General features: G+C 43.1%; 1 protein-coding gene across 1 annotated transcript in view; it reads left to right on the top strand.

The window, feature by feature from the left end:
- The first annotated feature begins 1828 nt into the window (after positions 1–1828).
- The window catches only part of GLDN (gliomedin), a 64037-nt gene continuing 43915 nt past the window's right edge, over positions 1829–21950 (top strand). Inside the window, exon 1 of the mRNA XM_045449747.1 lies at positions 1829–2452. Coding sequence (XP_045305703.1) covers positions 2090–2452 — 363 coding nt within the window. The 5' untranslated portion in view covers positions 1829–2089. The remainder of the gene's footprint in view (positions 2453–21950) is intronic.

Raw genomic sequence — 21950 nt, 5'->3', positions numbered from 1 at the left:
GTAACTAACTATAATGAATGTTAGGATAAAGAGAAGCTCAGGAGGCTCCATGGGACTCACTGCAAGCTGCTTGCCTTGTTCATTTCTATACCTCTAATACCCATCACTATGCCTGACACACAGTAGGTGCTCGGTAAATTTTTAGTGAATTAAATGAAGATCTTACTGGGGTGCCTGGTGGCTCAGTTGGTTGAGTGTCTGACTCTTGATTTCAGCTCAGGTCATGATCCCAGGGTTGTGGGATCAAGCCCCATATCTGGCTCTGTGCTAAGTATAGAGACTGCTTAAGATTTTTTTTTTCCTCTCTCTCCCTTTGCCCCTTTCCCTGCCTGCACACACTCGGAAGGGAAGGGAAGGGAAGGGAAGGGAAGGGAAGGGAAGGGAAGGGAAGGGAAGGGAGGGGAGGGGAAGGGAGGGGAGGGGAGGGGAGGGGAGGGGAGGGAAGGGAAGGGAAGGGAAGGGAAGAAGAAAAAAGGAAAGAAGAAATGAGATGCCTGGAAATGGACCATTTATTTAAATGAAGATCTTACTAGGCCCGACTCTGAGCTCTCTCTGTGGCTTCTCTCCATTAGTCTTAAGCCTGACAGTTGGCATCCTAAGCCTGGATGAGATAAGGATACGTGACATTCTTCAAATACAGTATGCTAGAGTTGGGAGAAACTGGACAAATTAGTCTGTATCACCTCCATCCCCTCCTGGATATCATGCCCCCATAGTTGAGGTCTTTCATGAACCACTTGGAACTTCATGCTTTCCTAATTCCTCCTCATCCTGGATGCCCTCCTTAGAATATGCAAGTTGGTCAATGTCCCAGTTCAATCCAGAGCTTGACACAGAACCTTGAGCGCTCTAGCTGGCTCAATGGTAGGGGGCCACCTCCTCCCCTGAAATAATGGGCTGTGCAAACAGCAATCCTGGCTTTTGATTGGGGTCTTCCAACACCACCAAGTCCTCCAGGAGGCAAATTTGTCCAGGGAAGCAGAGCCATTCTGGGGAAAGCTGAGAAAGGGAGTGAAGAGGTCCTCTGAGGAGACTGAGAAGTGACTCTATTTGGAGGATAGTGATACATCCTCTATCACTTGTACCTTGAGGTACATCGGGCAACTGAGCTGATAGGAAAGGGAGGGTACTATGAAGGGGTAACTAGGAGGCATGAGGCAACTGCCCCCTCAAGCAAGGCAGGCTGAGTAAGGTCCAGAAAGGCTCTGGCCAGAGCCCAACTCTTCAGCCAGAAAGCCCCTCAAAATCAATTGCAGAGTGGTCTTGGGGCATGCTCAAAGCCCCTCAGCTGAGCAGTAGCAGAATGGAGTTAGAACCAGGTCTCCTGATGTCCATTCTTGAGTTTTTTTCTCATCACCCTGCTGCCTCCTGGGTATGGGTCTCACAGCAGTTCTTGGCCTGTCATATTCAAGAAGTCTCCCTTCACAGAAGGCTCCTTCATCTCAGGTAGGCAGGGCTTTTCTGGTTCTGATGGGTGGCTTTTTTAATCCTCCAGTACCACCTGTCTCCCTGTTTCTATCCATCCCTTTCCTTGGAAAGATCTCCTGGGGTCTTCAGTGGCCACATGATGGGTAGCTTGGGTTTGCTGCCCAGCAGCAAACCTAGGGACAATGGGCACATGCCTTGGCTTCTGGGCATGCTGATCCTTTTCTCCAGAGAGGTCAGTGGGGGGGGGGGGGGGGGGAATCCAGTGACTTCTCCAGCCTTAAGAATTCCTGTCCTCCTCCTCAGTCTGACCCTCGCTCTGCCCGCCTGGGCCACAGCAATGCCCACGGGCAGGGCAGTGAGAAAAGGAGGGAGACCTGGGTTTGCTGATTTTCTTGGCCAGGCACCAGGAGCTTGAGTCCTGCCCACCCTTTTTCTGCCAGCCTGCAGTCTCCACTAGCTCCTCTCCCTCTCTCACCCGCCTGTCCCTCCGGGCTGCTCAGGCGCCACCACTACTGTCCCCAACCCGCCCCGCCAGCCTGAGCAAAGGGCAGCGTGACTCACGGCGGCGGCAGCGCTGCCACCAGCCCACGGCTTGCCCGAGGCATATAAAGGCCGCCCGGCGGGCCGCGGCGATTCCTGCCCGGCCCGAGGCGCGCAGAGCATGGCCAGGGGCGCGGAGCGAGGTCGCGGGGACGCCGGCTGGGGGCTGCGGGGCGCTCTGGCGGCGGTGGCGCTGCTCTCGGCGCTCAATGCCGCTGGCACGGTGTTCGCGCTGTGCCAGTGGCGCGGGCTGAGCGCGGCAGTGCGGGCGCTGGAGGCTCAGCAGGGCCGGGAGCAGCGCGAGGACAGCGCCCTGCGCTCCTTCCTGGCCGAGTTGAGTCGCACGCGGCGCAAGGCGCCGGCTCCTCCCCCGGACCCCGCAAGCGCCGCGCGCAATAAGCGCAGCCACGGCGGGGAGCCCGCGCCGCACATCCGCGCAGAGAGCCACGACATGCTGATGATGATGACCTACTCCATGGTGCCGGTAGGCGGGGGCTTGGCTCCCAGTGGCGCCTCCGCCGGGGTGGGCGGCGGGCAGCGCGGGGAGAGAGGCCCAGAGGTCCTGTGCTCCCCTGGATGGATGGCGAGTAGCCGAGAGAGGGCCCTGGGCTTGAGCACGGCTGGGAATGTCACCTGGGCCAGCACCTTAGCCCTCTGAGGTCAGTTTCCTCATCTGTTCCTCATCCTTCTTTGAGTCGGCAGATAAATGAGGGGCGCAGGCAGTGTTTTTAAGAGCCTACTTTCCTTCCTTACTTCGAACAAAACTTTTCACAGCACGGGGAAGACATTTCTGAGGGCGCAGGCTTCTTCAATAAAAGGATTCTTTCCCTGGCTTCATCTAGTGGTCTGGCTTTTCACCTGGCCTCGGACCATCCTCACGAGATCGGTTGAAGCAAACACAGTCCACTCTAATTTTATCAATCACCTGGGACCTTGATGCATAAAAAGTTGCCCTTAGGTAAAGCGATTCCAAATGGGAAGATTGATAGAGAAATTTGCTTAAAATTCACCGTGAAAGCTGAGGTTCTAATGTGGGCTCCAGCGGGTCTGTGGAACTCCAGAAATTACCAGTGTGCACTCAAGGGGCCGTGCATCTAGGGAGAGTGCATTAGATTAATTTCATTAGCTTTTCATTCGATTTGCACTCCCCCAAGAAGATTTAAGAAACTCTGCTCTTAAAAAAAAAAAAGGACTTAAAGCAAAGCCTCAAAAATCTTTTTTTTCCAGTTTCAAACCAAAGCTTTTTTGCTTTTGCTGTTTTCAACTCAATAATTATCTAACAATTACGTTCAGATCACATTGCAGTTCCCCATTCCATTTCATTATCCTTTACAACCACAGGAGTCTTGTTTCATTTTATAATTACAAAGATTTCAGTTCTGTCGTCCCAAGAGTGAGCCATACTTCAGAATCCTAGGTATTTGAAGATAAACTCACTTAAAGCTTCTGTTATCATAGAAACTTTTATTTTTATTTTTTTAAATAAATTTTATTTTTAAAAAATTTTTTTAACATTTTTTTAAATTTATTTTTGAGACAGGGAGAGACAGAGCATGAACAGGGGAGGGTCAGAGAGAGGGAGACACAGAATCTGAAACAGGCTCCAGGCTCTGAGCCGTCAGCACAGAGCCCGACACGGGGCTCGAACTCACGGACCGCGAGATCATGACCTGGGCCAAAGTCGGCCGCTTAACCGACTGAGCCACCCAGGCGCCCCATCGTAGAAACTTTTAAATATCTTATATGAGCGGACATGCTTTTGCAACTACAACATGGAAGTATTACACACTGCAATACATCTTTTGAGAGAGACCAGATTTTTCCATTCCTGGCTTCTTCTTCCTCTTCTCCTTTTTTTTAAACCTATGTCATCATTTAACTATCTGGGTCCAAGCAAATTTTTTAAAAGACCTCTCTAAAATGAAGAAGACAGGGGCGCCTGGGTGGCGCGGTCGGTTAAGCGTCCGACTTCAGCCAGGTCACGATCTCGCGGTCTGTGAGTTTGAGCCCCGCGTCGGGCTCTGGGCTGATGGCTCAGAGCCTGGAGCCTGTTTCCGATTCTGTGTCTCCCTCTCTCTCTGCCCCTCCCCCGTTCATGCTCTGTCTCTCTCTGTCCCAAAAATAAATAAACGTTGAAAAAAAAATTAAAAAAAAATAATAAATAAAATAAAATGAAGAAGACATAGACACACTTTGGGGAATTTACTCTTTCCCTTGGTTCCCTACCATGTATTTTGAGGGTTTTTTGAAACCCTTCAAGAAGGATGCATCTGAGCATCAACATTTTACATTTTTAATCTAGAAGCTTCTGTATTGCAGCCTGTTCAGTCACTAACCCAACGGGATGGAGAGATCCATTTCTGTGTTAGCCTGAAAGCCAGATTTAACTTCTACCACCTTCTCTGTTATAGGTCAGAGGGCAGAAACATCACATTTGTCAGGCTGAGAAGCATTCATAGATTATCACCAACTCATCCACCACCTGTAATGGGTATGCTTTGACCTTATAGTGTCATTGAGGGAATTTCCATGCAGGTCTGGAGGAAGCAACTGTCATATTGCTGACTTTCTGGTTGGGAGTAGTTCTCAAGCAGTAGTCTAGGGGTCAACCTGGAAGCACACGAAAATGCAGATTCCAGGGTCCCACCCTCATACTTATAAAATTATCATCCCCAGAATTGTCTTCCTTAAGAAGTCTTCTGATTCCCATTCCCCCACCTTCCCACCCCCTTGTGAGTTTGATACAGGGTTCCAGGGGCCACTTTGAGAAAGCTGCTTTAGATCACTGCTTCTCTACTTTATTTATTTATTTTTTTAGTGTTTACTTATTTATTTTGAGAGAGAGAGAGAGAAAGAGAGAAAATGCTTGCACATGCACAAATAAGTGAGCAGGAGAGGAGCAGAGAAAGAGGGAGAGAGAGAATCACAAGCAGGCTGTGTGCTCTCAGCACTGAGCCCAGGGCCAGGGCTCCATCTCACTACCAAACCTTGAGATGAAGACCTGAGCTGAAATCAAGAGCCACTCAGATGCCCACACCACTTCTCTACTTTAATATGCACATGAATATCCTGATGATCTTTTTCAAATGCAGATTCTGACTCAGAAGGTCTAATTTCAGGCTTGAGATTCTGCACTTCTCATAAGCTTCCGCTGATATCAAAGCTGCTGGTTTGAGGACCACACTTTGAATAGCACGGTTCTAGAGTGATGGTTGCACATTGAAATCACATAGGGAGCTTTAAGCATGACTGATGCCTGGATCCCACGACCAGAGATTCTGAATTAATTGTTAGAGGTGCAGCCTGGGGTGCCCGGACATTGGCATACCTTCCTGATGACAGTGAGCAGCATTAAGCATCTCACTTCCACCAGGTCTCTTTTGAAGTCTCTGCTTCAAGCAGAGGAACCAATTTTATTGCCGAAAGCCCTTTACTTTATTCTAGCCATATTCTTATCATTCATCTTTGCAAATTTTTCTCATTTTTACTCTCTGCCTTTCTCAGAACAGAGAATTATTCACATGAGGAAACGGTGTTTTATTTTATTTTATTTTATTTTTTTGTTTTGTTTTCTACTTTTTTTTTTATTATATGAAATTTATTGTCAAATTGGTTTCCATACAACACCCAGTGCTCATCCCAAAAGGTGCCCTCCTCAATACCCATCACCCACCCTCCCCTCCCTCCCACCCCCCATCAACCCTCAGTTTGTTCTCAGTTTTTAACAGTCTCTTATGCTTTGGCTCTCTTCCACTCTAACCTCTTTTTTTTTTTTCTTTTTTCCTCCCCCTCCCCCATGGGTTCCTGTTAAGTTTCTCAGGATCCACATAAGAGTGAAACCATATAGGTATCTGTCTTTCTCTGTATGGCTTATTTCACTTAGCATCACACTCTCCAGTTCCATCCACGTTGCTACAAAAGGCCATATTTCATTTTTTCTCATTGCCACGTAGTATTCCATTGTGTATATAAACCACAATTTCTTTATCCATTCATCAGTTGATGGACATTTAGGCTCTTTCCATAATTTGGCTATTGTTGAGAGTGCTGCTATGAACATTGGGGTACAAGTGCCCCTATGCATCAGTACTCCTGTATCCTTTGGATAAATTCCTAGCAGTGCTATTGCTGGGTCATAGGGTAGGTCTATTTTTAATTTTCTGAGGAACCTCCACACTGCTTTCCAGAGCGGCTGCACCAATTTGCATTCCCACCAACAGTGCAAGAGGGTTCCCAGAAAACGGTGTTTTAAAAAGCACTTTCACAAGCACCTCTAGTAGAAAAGTTGCTAAGAAAGGCGCCTGGGTGGCTCAGTTGGTAAGCATCTGACTTCAGCTCAGGTCATGATCTCATGGTTCATAAGTTCAAGCCCCATGTCAGGCTCTGTACTGACAGCTCAAAACCCTGGAGCCTGCTTAGGAATCTGTGTCTCCTTCTCTCTCTGCCCTTCACCTGCTCGTGCTCTGTCTCTCTCTCTCTCAAAAATAAACATTAAAAACTATTAAAAAAAAGTTAAGTTGCTAAGAGAACTGTTTATACATCATGGAGGTCACTGTGCACACATGTTATGGTTGAAATCTATACCTTCCCCCACCCTTTATATAGCACCAGGAGGTTTTGAATGAGGATGAGATCAGAGGTTCCCCTCCTCCCTGCCACCCCACTCCACTGAGGTTCCATGTCCTTAGAGATCTAGGAACAAAAAAATAAGTGGTAGGCAGATTAATGTCAGCATTTCAAAAAGGCTCATTTATCCAAGATGAGCCTCCTCAAGCTAACTGGCACTTCAAATTCTGTGCTTTTGGCTGAGAGTATATATCAGCTCAGCATGGTAATCCTGCTTAGCACATTCTGCCCAGAAACTGGTTGTTGGAAGGGCAACATAACTAATCATTACTTAAGAACAGTTAGTTTGGTACAGCCAAACGCATTAAATCCTTAAAAACAACTGGGTACTTTGGAGAAAAGTCATAAGGGCCTGGGTACCACTGAGCTAGACCAGCATTGGGAACCCATCTGCCAGGAACTCATGCAGGAAATGCGGCCTTTGTTTAGTCCCCGCCCCACTTCACACTGCCCCCCATCTCACTTTCCCCATCAGCTGCTCTCTCATCCCATTCTCTAGGTCTTACACTTACTGGTGTTCTGGTAGCTTCATCATCCTGTCCAAAATCTAGGGTCATGCCCCCAGTAGGAAAAGGGTTTTATTTCTCACAATGAACACCCTAAGAAGCTCTAAATGGTTGAAGATTTACATTTTTAAAAAATGAAACTCTAAAATTACTAGAGGAAAAGAAGGGTAAATTCATTTTTAATGTTGGAATGGGAAAAATCTTTCTTTTAAACAACTAGAAAGCCAGAAGCAAATAGTAAACAAATATAACTGCATTTAAAAAGCACACACAACAACAAAAACAAGCACATGCACCCCGTAAACAAACGTAAAAGATAAATGACAAACTGGAAAAAAAAATTTGCAGTTCATACCATAGATATAAGGCTAATCTTCTGAATATATATAACATTCCTATAAGTTAATAAGGAAAAAAAAACACAAGAATTTAATAGGAAAATCAGCAAACATAGGAATCCAATAGGAAAATGGAACACAGTTCTCAGAAAAAGAAATACAAATGTTTCTAAGTAAACATGTAAGAAAAGATGTCTAAGCTTAAAAATACAAATTACACCTGTCCTGAAACATAATTTTCACCTGTCAGAATGATAAAACTACAAACGTCTGACCACACATTCTCTTGGGGAAGCTGAAGAGAAATAGACATGCTTCTGCATTGCTGTTTGGACTGCAAATTAGTATAACCCATATGGAAGGCAATTTGGCAATACCTAAAAACATTACAAATACGTTTACCCTGTGACCCAGAAATATCACTTGTGGGAATTTATCCTGAATATATAAAAAAATATATATTTTTATATATTCAGGATATATTCATATCCTATGAAATGATATATGCACATATGCAGTGTGGAATATTTGTAAAAGCAAAATATTTTTATTAACAACCTGTGCCCATCAGTACAGAACTAGTTAAATAAACTAACCTATGCACCCACTGGAATAGGTAGCTGTAAAATGAGAATGAGGAAATTCTCTATGTGCCATTATTGGAATAGTCCTTGGGATATATTTTAAGTGAAGAAATCAAGGCAGAGAAAAATATTTATTGTATTACCTTGTATAAGGAAGAAGCAGAAAAATAAGTGAAGATACTAACAAAAGTACTTACTTAGGGAGAGTGGGGATAAAATGGGAATGAGACTTTCACTGTATAGCTTTGTGTATTATTTTGACATTTGAACCATATTATTGTGTTACTCTAATTGTGAGTAAAAAGGCCATAACCACAAGGCTACATGGCCGCTGACCCCGGACTGAGGGGCAATAGGGTGTGGCAGAGACTTTGCCAGCCTGAAGTTCATGCACTGTGTCTAAAGGGAGGCTCTCAATGATTGTTGCTGTACAAGAGCAAGATTGTTGATTTTTTTTTTGAAGAGAAGTTTAAAAATCTGACTCTTTATTTGAAATCTCTTGGCTTTGAAATATTGACAAAAATTCCAAAAAAATATTTTTAACTGGCTGAGTGCGTTGGCCAAACAACACTCACATTGTTAAGGGCCGTGCTGGGACTACCGAGCTTAGTTCTGAGCAGTCTCTTCTTATAATCATGAGTGGTTTTAAACAAAAATGGCTTTATTTCGCTCCACCACATCCCCTCCCCCACTCATTTCCTACCCTGGTTCTGCAAGGATAGCGGTAACTCTGCCACTGTTATTGTTGGTTGAGTGGAGATGGGTTTCTTTGTGTGTTTGGTTTGGTTTGGGTTTTGTTTTGTTTTTTGGCTTTCTAAAAATCAACTCCACCTTCAGTGGATGGAGATTTCCCATCACTGTGGCTTTTCAAAAGCATGTGCTCCAGTTTGGAGGATAGTTCGCAAGGAGGAGATGCCAGCGGTGTTAAGCTATGTAATGCATTATTATGACAATCAGAGCTTTTTGTGATGACTGTAATGAGGTACGCTTTTATGGATCTATACATTATCTTGTTTATAGGGGGATATCACATTACCTACAGTCAGAGCTCCTGTTTGATTGGATGCTATATTTCCTTGAAGGCCCTAACTTGGCTGTGCCAGGGTTTACCTCCCTTTCCTACTTCTTGGAGTGAATCACTTCCAGGTGATATAAAAGCTGAGGATTTAGGGGCGCCTGGGTGACTCAGTCGGTTAAGCTTCTAACTCTTGACTTGGGCTCAGGTCATGATCTCACGGTTAATGAGTTCACAAGTCCCCTCATGGAGCTCTGTGCTGACAGTGCAAACCCTGCTTCAGATTCTCTCTCTCTCTCCCTCTTTGCCCCTCCTCTACTCGTACTCTCTCTCTCTCTCTCTGAAAATAAATAAATAAACTTCAAAACAAAAACAAACTGAGGATTTAGACTAGGGATCAACAAACTATGCCCTGTAACCAAATCAAGTTTGTCACTTGATTTTGTACAGCCCACAAAGTAAGATTTTTACATGTATAAATGGTTAGGGGAAAAAATCAAAAGAATAATGATATTACATGACACAAACATTAGTAAAATTCAAATTTCATTAGTCATAAATAATGTTTTGTTGGAATACAACTATGCTCATAGTTGGTACTGCAAACACACCTGTAAACTTGACTCATGATGGTATGTTGAGGAAGACAAGTGAGAGCTAGCTCCTTAGTTACATCCTTCAGACATTTTCTTTGTCAAAACACATTTTGCACACATGCAAATAAAACACTCAATGCAGATACATAATTGTCGTGATTCTCTAAGGACATATGTAAAAACCAAGTGGGCCAAGACTGAGCATCTAGACCCACCGAGAACAGGGCAATTGTGTTGACAATGTGAATGTCATTAAGCCATTTGGAACCGCTCCCAGATCCTGGAGCTATTCAAAAGCTCTTAGTCTCTTACTAGCCAAAGTGTTAGAGGTGAGGGCAGCAGTTACAAGCCTGCTAAGCTATAGCAGGCTATAGCCTGAACAGGATGGAACTTCTGGGGCCTAATATATTGCCCACTCTCTCTGTTTCCTGCCTTTCCTTCAACGTTTATTGCCTCTATGCCAGAGATAAAATGAATTGTTTTCCTTTGGAACTCAAAGGCACATGCCCCCCTGGAATAGTACCACTCCACTCTGGAGAGACGGCAGAGCCCCCAAACCAGCCCGTCATTTAGTGGCCCAATAGACCACAGGCTGAGAGATGCTTGAGAAGAGGGACCTTTCTGGGTGAGTTCCAGAACAACTTCTTAGAGTAGGAGTCTTCCATTGCTAAGAGATTATTTATCTTTGCCATTGCTCTCATCCCAGGATCTTCCTATGGCTAGTCCAGACTCACCATCACATGGTACTCCTTACACCTTTGGCCACTGTGTGCCCACCCTAACTTGAGTAACCTGGGATTCCTTCCTCACTTTCAGGTTCCCAGCCAAATTCTCTCTCCCTCATGCTTCCCTGAGTATGTTGTAGTGGTGAGCAGTGTGGCCCCGGGAGTCAGACAGATTCACATTCTGGGCCCACAGCCTTGTAGCTGGGCCACCTTGGGCAAGTCTTTTAATGTGAGAAGTAAAGGAGATGATTCATTTTCGGAAATAACCAAATAAAAGCTGTGTTGTCTAGTTAAGGGTAGGTTTACAACCTATTGGAAAAAATGTATCAACCCTCTTTCCCCCCACCCCATCCCCGCCCCCGCCCCTGCTGATGCTGCAATAATGGAGTCCCAAACCTTTAGACACTTTACTTCTTGGTTCTTCTTCCCCTCTCTGTTTTGTGGGCTTATTTTTATGGGCTTATTTGCAGGGACTTTGCAATGAGCATGAGCCAAAGAACAAAGGGAGGAGAGAATGAAAGTGTCACCTGTGGGAATGTACATTTGTTCCAATCAGACTATTTTTTGCCTTACATGGGCATAGGTGACTTCTAGGTAAGGCTCTAACTTCTGTAGTACTCAGCCAATGAGGAACCAGGGGAGGGACTTGCATGCTAGGAGATAAATTGTCTGCTGTAACTGCCCCAAGTGTGCCTGTCCATCAGGCACCTGCTCTTACAAGAATGTTGATTAAAGCCTCACTTCACTGTGCTCCGAGTTTCTGTGTCCCTCCTTTGATCGGGTCAGTGGGCCTATTCCTCACATTAACTTATCCAAACTTCAGTTTGCTCATCTGTAAGACTGAGATAATAGCATGCACCTTATCTTGTTCTTAGATTTAAGGGAAATGATATAGATAAAGTATAGCGCCTGGTATAGCCAGGTTCCCAATAGCTATTCGTTGTTACTGTTATGAAGATTTTTCATTATTACTTTATCATTAGCCCTTCTTGCCCCATGCTCTCAGCATCTTATTTCTGGGTTTATTCTTTATCACCAATTCCTTCAGAATGCCAAGTTGTCTATCCGTAGGTACTTCTGTCAGCTGCTGCTTTGGGATAATATTTGGCCTCTTGACACCTAGATTGACATCATACCAACCTAAATCATCTTGTGAAAATAAAACAGAGTGAGCTTAATATGCTGACAGGGCTTCTTGAGCAGGTCAGGATTTCCTGGGCCCTCACCCCTTCTGCATGGCCACTGATGACAAGGTTTGACAACCATGAAGAGGAAGTCACCTTGACCCCCTTTCTAATTGGCTTAGCTGATTTTAACTTCTACTGGTTACTGTTGGTCACAGTCCTAAAAAGTGCTTTGGATGCTTTCATTTGGAAAATTGAGAAAATGACAGTAAAAGGTAGAGCAAAACAACTTCTAAGAAAGAAGAACAGTTTACTTCTCAGGGGTCTCATGTTCTCCAGGATATGATTAACTATGTAGGAACTATCAGAACAGGTTTTATATCTGATAAAACATACTTATTTGAGAAAAAAAAATTTTTTTTCTCTGCATTCCTCAAACTTACCCCCTTGCCCCTGAAAAAGAAATCCTTGGCCAAATCTAGTTGACATTCAAGCTTAATTTACATGCATTTTATCTACAGACTAAAGGTCATGTTGTGTGAAATAAACTGAAGCTTTTAGGTTGTGATTCTGCTACAAAGGGAGCATTTTTCAGCCCATCAGTTGCTTTTATGTAGCTCTTTGGGTTTTAACAGCTCTATATTTTAAGTGGATATAATTTACTTCTAGTTTAACTGAAGTTCAAGACACAATTTTCTTCACTTAAGGGTAGAGTTAAAACAACAAGGCCAACTAAATATCATTCAAGATGCAATTTGTGGAGTTTGTTCTGAATGCAATAGAGTAACCCTTTCATCTGCCATTCAGAAAGTTTCCTGTACTTAGCAAAGTGCTGGAAACTTTGGAGACCCTGCCTGAGCTGTATGTAAAAACTGTGAAGTACTTGGGAAAAAATTGTGGACAACTATATCCAAGTTAAATGATGAACTGTTACTCCAAATTATTCCCTGGTTTTTCAGTAACCTAAAGTGTGAGTATTGGAGTCTGGAATCATTTTTACTTGAGGGTGGAATATGCCCCTAGGCAAAACTTGAGGACCTTAGAATTAATCCCTCTGAACAGGGAGACCTTTAGACAAAAATCCTTTACAGTGAGCTGTGTGATTAGCATTGGGGCAGTCAAGAAGAGAGAAATCAATTCTCACTAAGGTGATGAAGGAAGTTATCATGGAGGAAACAGAATGTGAAGTGAGCAATATAGGGCTGGTAAGATTTGGGCAGGCAAGGAGGTCAAATCACTCCAAGGGCAGATAATAACTTAAGCCAAGCTCAAGGGACTGGAATGAAAATGGTACCAGGCTGGAAGAGCAAGGAACCAAGGAGGTCTTGCTGCATTGGGGAGTTTGGGCTGCGGGGGAGGGGGTGGAATTCCTTGAATTTACACTTTTGAGAAGTTGAGTCTGGGGGCGCCTGGGTGGCGCAGTCGGTTAAGCGTCCGACTTCAGCCAGGTCACGATCTCGCGGTCCGTGAGTTCGAGCCCCGCGTCGGGCTCTGGGATGATGGCTCAGAGCCTGGAGCCTGTTTCCGATTCTGTGTCTCCCTCTCTCTCTGCCCCTCCCCCGTTCATGCTCTGTCTCTCTCTGTCCCAAAAATAAATAAACGTTGAAAAAAAAAAAATTAAAAAAAAAAAAAGAAGTTGAGTCTGAATCTGATGGGCAATTGGGAGCATTGTAGGCCCTTTATCAGGAAGGAGTCATGAAGAAAGTCATTCTGTAGCACTGGTCTGGTAGTGCAATGCAGGAAAGGCAGGAAAGAGACCAGAGGCAAGAAGAAAATTAGGAAGTTATTGCCTTAGTCCAGGCAAGAAATGATTCATGTCTGGCTAAGGTGGTGGCATCAGAAATGGAGAAGAAGATATATGTCCTACAAATACCAAGACAGAAGAATGAATTGAACTGGTAACTAATTGGATATAATAAAGAGAAAGGAACCATTTAGTCTAGATCCATCCAATACTGAGAAGGATGGTGGCATCACTGGCAGGATTGAGGAAACACTGAAGCAAGTTAATTTAGAAGTGAGGATGCTGAATGTGTTTTGAGACTGAATATGAGATGAAAAGGTGGGGGGGGGGGGAAGGGAAGGAAAACTGAGGAAGAAAAGAGTATTCAGAGAAAGGAGAACATCCTGCTTCTAAGAACTCTTGTCTTCTCTGTGAGAGAGAGGTCTTCACAAGTCTGAAAAGTAATAGGCAGACCCAAAACCTTTAGATTGAGTGCTAGAATCATACTGTGTTTACTCCTGACTCCCTTTGAGGTGTGTGACCTTTGACAGCTCACTCAACCTCTCTGTGCCTCAGTTCTCTCATCCCTAAGAAGGCAATGATAGCAGTGTCTATCTTAGGTGTCACATAAGTATTCAATTCAATAATTCATGTAACCTCTTTAGCATGGTGTATACAAGTTAATAAACCTGTTAGCTTATTATTACTGATATTTCAGTATTTCTCAAATACTTCCTTTCTGTGCTTTAGGGAATTTTGACACCTTGTAATAAAAACAATACAGATTGAATCAACAGAATTTGCCAGAGAAAGGGCAGATTCTAGGATGACTCAAAAGTTTGGAATCTCAGGTGATTAGGGGAACACACAGATCTCTAGAAAGAATGCTGTTTCCCAGATAGTTGTTTTTCTGAAATATATATATATATATATACATATATATATATATATATATAATATTTAGGGAATTTAATTATATGAAGCATAATTTACAAATATCTTTATTCATGTCCAATCTGAACTCATTCATTCCTTCATTGACCAAATCTTTTTGAACCTCATAAGAACAGCATGTTTTTCAAAAAAAAATGTTTTTAATGTTTTATTTATTATTGAGAGAGTATGAGCTGAAGGAGGCAGAGAGAGAGGGGGACATGGAATCCAAAGCAGGCTCCAGGCTCTGAGCTGTCAGCACAGCCCAATGCAGGGCTCAAACTTGTGAAATGCAAGATCATGACCTGAGCCGAAGTCAGACGCTCACCCAAATGAGCCACCCAGGTGCCCCAGAACAGCATGTTTTTCAGACCAGTGGTCCCAATCAGCAAGTGTTCTGATGCTAAATGCATCAATAATTATTTTTTTTTGGGTGAGCATCTCACCCCTAAGGACCTTCTCCAAATGTTTTCTGGAGTAACCACTTACAGCTATTCCCTGAAACAAGGAGGAGGGAGGAGGGGGCTGAGCAAAGAGTAGGTTGACAAAACATCTTCACAAATGTTTTTGCTATGTACAAAGAATGCCACAGGGCAGAGTTTTGAGATAATGGTTTAATTCTTTGTCCATTTCCCAACACTGGACAAGTTACTTCTATGGTTTATGTATACTTTTCTGACTATAAGGTAAGGATAAGAATGCTTAGATAAAAATCAGAAATTACCTGAAGATGCTTGTTGAAGGGAACAATGTGAGCACAAAATATTGTTATTAACAGTTGGTGAAAGATTATTCCAGCAACATTCATGCTTCAGAAAACTCCATTAGAGACCAGGAGGAGACAAGTGATTCTCAGCTCACTTCAAAACACTCATCTCTTTCTTTCCTAACTCCTTCTGCACTTATTTGTCTGTATCACACAAACTAAAACTCTGTGTACAGTTTTGGTCTCCAATTTGTCACCTTTAGGCACCTTGTCTCCTTAAATACATCTCACCATTCTTCGCTGTGCCTCTAGTGAGGTAGTTGATGAATACCTCTTCACTGAAGAATTCATCCACAACTCAACAAGTGCAAATCTAAAGTGAGGTATCTGTCAGTTTCTGAATCTGGTTTCTTGTCCTGCTAAGAGTTTTGAAGGTGGGTCCTAGAGCATTTTTTAAATTCTTTACTCAGAATTCATGCTAGCCACCAAATAGGAGATGGTATTGGTAAGACTTAGAGGCCTGCTCCACCTGTCAGAGATTCATTCATTTGATATGTGGTTACTGAGCAACTACTATGTCCCAGGCACTATTGTGGGTGCATGAGAGACAGTATGAATGAAGCATACAAATCCCCATCCTCTTGGACTTTATGTTCTGGAAGGGAAGGGCAGGCAAAAACCAAAGTACAAAATACATACAGTATTAGGGGTGATGAGTGCTATGGAAAATGATAAAGTAGGGGTGGGGATTAAAGAGGGGGAACAGGAAGATGCAATTACCAGTCATGTGAGTAGGGAAGGCTTCACTGAGAAGGTGATGTTTGAGCAAACGCTTGAAGAAGGGGGAAATGAGCCATGTAAATATCTGGGGTAGGGCCATTCAGGCAGAGGGAACAGCAAGTGCAAAGGCCACAAAAAAGGAAACTGGAGCAGAGTGAGTGGGAGGGAGAAGCCGGTCAGAAAGGAGGTCAGAAAGATAATTGAGGGGGCCAGATAACAGTTCGCATATTGCTTTGCAAGCTGTTGTAAGGACACTGAGGTTTATCGGGAGTCTTTGGAGGTTTTCAGGCAGAGGAGTGACATGATCTGACCTGCGTTTTCAGTGAATCCCTGTGATGACACTAGATTCTGTATGGGGCAGGGTTGGCAGTGGAAGCAGGAAGGACTTTTAAATACCTATTGTGATAATCTAGATGAAATAAGATAGTGGCTTAGACCAGGGTGTTGGCAGCAGAAATGATAAGAAGTGGACAGTACCTAGATAAATCTGATGGTCGAGCTGATGGCATTTGCTCACAATCTGAATATAGGTGTGAGGAGGAAAATAGATATTAAATGACTTCAAGGTTATTGGCCAAGCCAATGGAATTGCCTTTAACTGAGATGGCAGAACTGTAACTGTTTAAGAGGAATATCAGGAGTTCAGTATGGGGCATGTTAACATTGAGATTTCCTTGAGATGTTCAAGTGAAGAGGTCCAAGAGGGAGATGCATACCAGAGTCTGGGAAGGGGTCCCAGTTGGAAGTGTCCCCAGAAAATAGCAGAAGTGCTGGGTATGAGCATATTTATTACCTGGACACTGGCAGGCTCTAACCAAGAATCTATCACTCCTTATTAAACTCAGACTGTTGGGAAAAAAAATAACAACTCGGGGCGCCTGGGTGGCTCAGTTGGTTGAGTGTCCTACTTCGGCTCGGGTCATGATCTCACAATTAATGAGTTCAAGCCCCATATCGGGCTCTGTGCTGACAGCTCAGAGCCTAGAGCCTCTTTCAGATTCTCTCTCCTCCTCTTGCTCTGCTCCTACACCACTTATGCTCTGTCTCTCGAAAATAAATAAAAACATTAAAAAAAAACCTCTTTTACTAAACCAATTAACTGTATTGTGAGCCTTTTGTGCCCAAAAATTTTGTCTTACCTTTATAAGCACAGAGCCCAGCTTATCAAGTGTTTGCTGATAAATAAATAGGTACTTCTAATCATTCAGAAATATTTTAGAAATAAATTCAAAAGAAATCTTTTAGCAACTAAGTAATATGTAAGTTAATATAACAAATGCTAAGTGCCTGTTCTGGGCAGTGTGGGTGCATACTGTGGATGATGAGGAAGAATAGGAAAGGAATCCCCAACAAATTTATTGGCTAGTGGGAAGAAAAAGACAAATCCTCAAAAACTTGTGACACAAAGCAAAGGATAATAGGATTCTAAGAGAAATAAGATGAAAATCCAGTGGGCAATCAAGAAAGGTGTCAAGAAAGAGGCAGCATTTGAGCCAAGGCTAGAAGGATGGACAGGACTTCACAAGGCAAGTACTGGGTGGAGGCAAGAAGGGACTTGAACAGCAGGTGCTTTGTTTTAACTCAAGCATGATATGGGTTGACATAAAAATATCTGAAAGTCTTTGCCTTTGTTGTTGAAAATTATTTTGAATACAGAAACTGTGAATACAGAATTTAAAGATGTTATCCCACCATCTTCTTACTTGCTTTGTTTCCAAGAAGAAGACTGTTGTTATACTTGTCTTTGTTCCCCTGTATGGATTGTGTCTCCCCCCACCCCCGGCTACCCCTAAGATTTTCCCTTTAATACATGTTTAAGCAGTTTTATTATGATATGCCCTAGTGTCATTTTCTTCATGGTTCCTGTGCTTGAGTTTTGTTGAGCTTGTTGGAGATACAGATTTATAGTTTTCTTGAAATCTTGGAAAGTTTTCTGCTATTATTTCTTCAATATTTTTCTGACCCCTTCTCTACGCCTGCCAGTCAGGGACTCTAATTACATATGTGTTGGGCTACTTGGAGCTGTCCCACAGCTCACTGATGATCTCTTCACTTTTTATGTCTTTTTTCTCTGTGTGTTCCATTTTGGCTAGTTGCTATTGCTGTGTCTTCACATTCACTAATCTTTCTTCAGCAATGTCTAATCTGATTTTAGTCCCATTCAGTGTACTTTCCATCTAGACATTGTAATTTTCATTGCTAAAAGTTTGAATTAGGTGTTTTTTTTATATTTTTTATGTTTCTATTTAACATGTTCAATCTTGCTTTAGTTTCTTGAACATTTGGAATACAGTTAAAATAAATGTTTCATTGTCTTTGCCTACTAACGCATTCATTTGTATCATTTCTGCGTGAGTTTCACTTGATTTTTTTTTTCCTCATTATGGGTTGTGTTTTCCTGCTTCTTTGCAGGTCTGGTAATTTGCTATTGGATGCTAGACATTGTGATTTTACCTTATTGGGGGGGCTTATAGCTCAGTTAGGCACTCTTTATATCAAGGAGTAGAAAACACACAGCCTTGGGTAACTTCCACATGGCTGACAGGTCACTGAGGTTTACAGAGGTTAAACATCGTGCTTAAGATCACAAAGCTGGTGAGTGAAAAAAATGGAATTCAGATCAGATGGAGTTGGATCTGACTCTAAAGCCTGTGTTCTTTACACCACACCTTTTGGGAGTTGAACATTTTTCATTTCAGGTAGTAAAATCTGTAAAGCCTTTCATTTATGGGTTCTTCTTTTTCTTTTATGCTTAGAATGTTCTTCCCTATCTTAAGATCTTAAGATCAAATCATCACCTCTATTTACTCATAGTTACATATAATTTCATTTGAAAGCTGTTCCAACACATTTGCATGTGTTTTAACTATACAGAGATAAAAGGAACCTTTCTTTCCCCTTTAAGAAACAATTGGCCAGAATTAGTTAATAGATTGCTGGATTTGAAAATAGGCAATTCACTACAAAACAACTTCTTAAAGTAAGGGCAAGGATTTGAGATTAGTAACTTGACTTAAAATGCTACTTTTTCTTTCTTTCTTTTGAATTTTGGGGTTGGGGGGAAAATTGTCTCAGATAGATTCAATGTCACATTGACTGTGTTTGCACCTGATGGAAGAAATATGTGAGCACAGGAGATACTGGGAGAATGTGTTTCCGAGAGAGTGGCCCACGTTTCTGGTTCTGCAGTTGGGTAAGCCCATTCATGAGAGGAGGGCTCCTTACTGCCAAAAACTCTGACCCAGCCTATCAACATAAGGAAAACCAAAAGGTCTGGCCATTCCTGAGATGCAGCTGCTTGAACTGCCCACAGGACAAGACTGAGAACCTGGGGCTTGTTGGTGCCTGAGAGGCACCTGGTGGGAGAAGGGAAAGGCTTAAGAAGGGGGTCATAATGACCAATAGCAACTTCTGTTTAATGGGCTAGGGAGCTTATCAATTTATGTCTGGCTATTTCTATAAATCCTACTCTGTTTTCCATTTTAAAGATAGCAACTAGACTTTAGTCAAATACTTTTATTAAATAGTATGAATTAATGATTTTTCAAAAATCAGAACCAGCCCGTTTATGTTCAAATCATGAAATGATATCTTTATAAAACACCAATACAAACATATAAAGTTGTTTTTATCATGACTTTATTACTCCTCCCAGATGCTTCCTAGGGTAAGTATTGTCATGAGTCCTATTTTGTCAAGGGTCTGGGGCACTTGTACTAAGTCCTATGCAGTCAACAAGAAACAACAGATATCTGCCACCACTGTTTGACCTGAGGTCAGAGCCTGAAGAAGGCCTTGAAGCACACTTGGGGGAGGAAATGCTCCTTCAGGGACTTGCACTGCACATTTTCATATGTTCTCAGTGTTAATAAATGTCCTGAGGCCCTGATCCCAGCTGAAAGCAATTTTGCTGGAGACACTGGATGAGGATGTTTGCTGGAACCATCTCTTCCAACTGGGATTGTCAATGAGTCCTGAGCCCAACCCCAGCTGCTTCTGTGACTGCGTGCCAGAGGGCTGGCCAAGGCTTGTGGGTGGACTCTGAACCAACACTCTTTAATTATTTGTTTAGCATTTTGTTAGAATCCGGGCAGTGACTAAGGCAGGGTAGGAAGGAAGGTGGCGGGAGGCTGTACTGTCTCCAGCAGTTCTATAGCTCTGCAAAATAAATGCCTGAAGGAGAAGTAGTCCAACCACTGCTCCTTGGAGGGCAGACTGGCCTCCATACCCATCCTAATCCACTTGGTAAAGCAAAAGTTGTTGGTGAATGGCATGGTTCCCCATGGCATTGGATTTTCATTGATGTTTGAGACTCCTTTTCACGTCAGCATCCCCACCTCTGCCTAGCTGACCCAGACCTAACCAGCTGGGTGCAGAGCTCATGCAGGTGCCTCTACTCAAGACAGCATTAAAGGTCTAGGTTATTCCCCTGCATACCAGGGGGAATATCTATTATTTCTGGTTTTGTAGTGATGTTGATACGGACAGGAAGGGGACAGTGATGTCTCAGGGATTATGTCTAGGATAATCCTGGCAGCTCCATGCTCCTGTTTCTAGGCATTAGTGGCATGTCTTCCAAAATAAAGTTATCTTAAACAAGCAGTCACAAAGAGAGATAGGTAACCACATGCTAGATGTTCATTTCTCATAAAACAATGTTACTGCTGGTTGGAAAGGAATAATATAATTGTTTGAGGAGTATATTCTCCTCCTAATTGAGTAACCAATTATGAAGTGTTTATCGAGTACTTACTTTGTGCCTAATGCCATTCTAATGCTGGGAAAGAGAACTAAGGAGTGAACGAGGCATACAGAAAAAGGATGAAACAGTTCCTACCAATAAGAACCATCTGGTTGAGAAGCCAGAGCAACACATGAAAAAGTGTGCCAACAACCAGCCATATGGTAATACTACTGGGCTCAAACCGGGAACAGTCAGTGGGAACGGAGGTCTTTGGGGTAAAACCTGGGCAGGGTTTTGTTGGACCCTCAGGATTCCAGTCAGGATAAACTGACAGGATCACTCACCTGAGTGATCATCTGAGCTGACAAATGCCTCGACCTTTGGCTGATCCTCCTGCGGGCCTGCAGGAACAAGGTCATACTCAAGAATTTCACCCCCATAAAAGGCAAAGTCCATCTTCCCATTGGGAATTGCAGATTGTCATACCATGTCTTGGCCCCAGTGTGAATTCTTGTCTTTCACAGGGCTGAGTCCAGGGTGACTTACCCCAGCTTTGGCCTGCATGAGGGATTCCTCCAACACCTGTGGTCTAGCTCTCCAGCAGCTGGACCACTACATTCACAGCCCTATCTCTACAGTCAATGGTAGGCTGATTATCAGCTCTCAGGAGCTGTTTCTGAAGGATCATTTGTATGTGCATAATAACAGCAATTTGCATAATTGCAGAGAGTCATAACGAATATTCATTTGTCTAAGAAAAATGGAATTTAAGTTACAGAGTAGGTCAGATCTGAAAGGTAACTTGGAATTTGAACAGTGTTTTAGCTAGCAAACTAGAGCCTGTACTGGGGGAGCTACAGAGAAGCCTCAGCAGCACACATTGTTTACGCAGTGCTCAAACCAGAACAAACTGGTGTGGATGGGCAGGTTTGCTCTCTTTTTCATGAATCAGTCCTGAGAGTAGAAGGTGTGAGGAAGGTAGGTCAAGAGGGTAGCCAGCCAACCACCACACAGTTTTGTGTTCAGATGAACAGTGGGGACTTGCTGCATTTAGCAATACTTGTGCTGACAAGATATACTTTTCATTAAACCTTTCACTTTTGCACAGAAAAGATTTCTTAAGATTGATGTATCTTCAACTAGTGAAAATCTAATGCCCTATTCATATTAAAACTAAACGAAAGCAAAAATTTGCATTTTGAGTGGAAATGAGACAGTTCCTTTTGCAAAGGCTCAGCAGTATGAAAAGGTAGTTGTGGGAGAAAATAGCACTCAGCTCTGGAAGCCAGCTGAGTGAAACTGGGCCAGATACTCCACTTGTTCTCTCTGGTCCTCAGCTTTCTCTTCCCTCTCTTCCCTCTGACTCTAGGTCTCTGGGTGTCCCTCCCTACCTCCTCTCCCCCATCCTCTGGTTGGAGCAGAGTTTGAAATCATGTCTAGTCCAAACCTCTCATTTTACAGATAAATAAGGCCAACATCACCCTAGTTCACCCAGAGTAGCTCCATTTTTGTTTGTTTTATATTTTGGGGTTTGGCAATTTATGTGGGAAAAAGAAAAATCTTATGACTAATGAACACTCTGAAAATCACTGGACTAGACAACTGTTCTAGTTCATTCTATGGTCATTTGTCTAGAAGCAAC

Source organism: Leopardus geoffroyi, chromosome B3, assembly GCF_018350155.1.
Source record: "Leopardus geoffroyi isolate Oge1 chromosome B3, O.geoffroyi_Oge1_pat1.0, whole genome shotgun sequence".
Classification (NCBI taxonomy): Eukaryota; Metazoa; Chordata; class Mammalia; order Carnivora; family Felidae; genus Leopardus; species Leopardus geoffroyi.
Note: the sequence above shows the minus strand (reverse complement) of the source record. Positions and strands in the feature narration are given on the sequence as shown.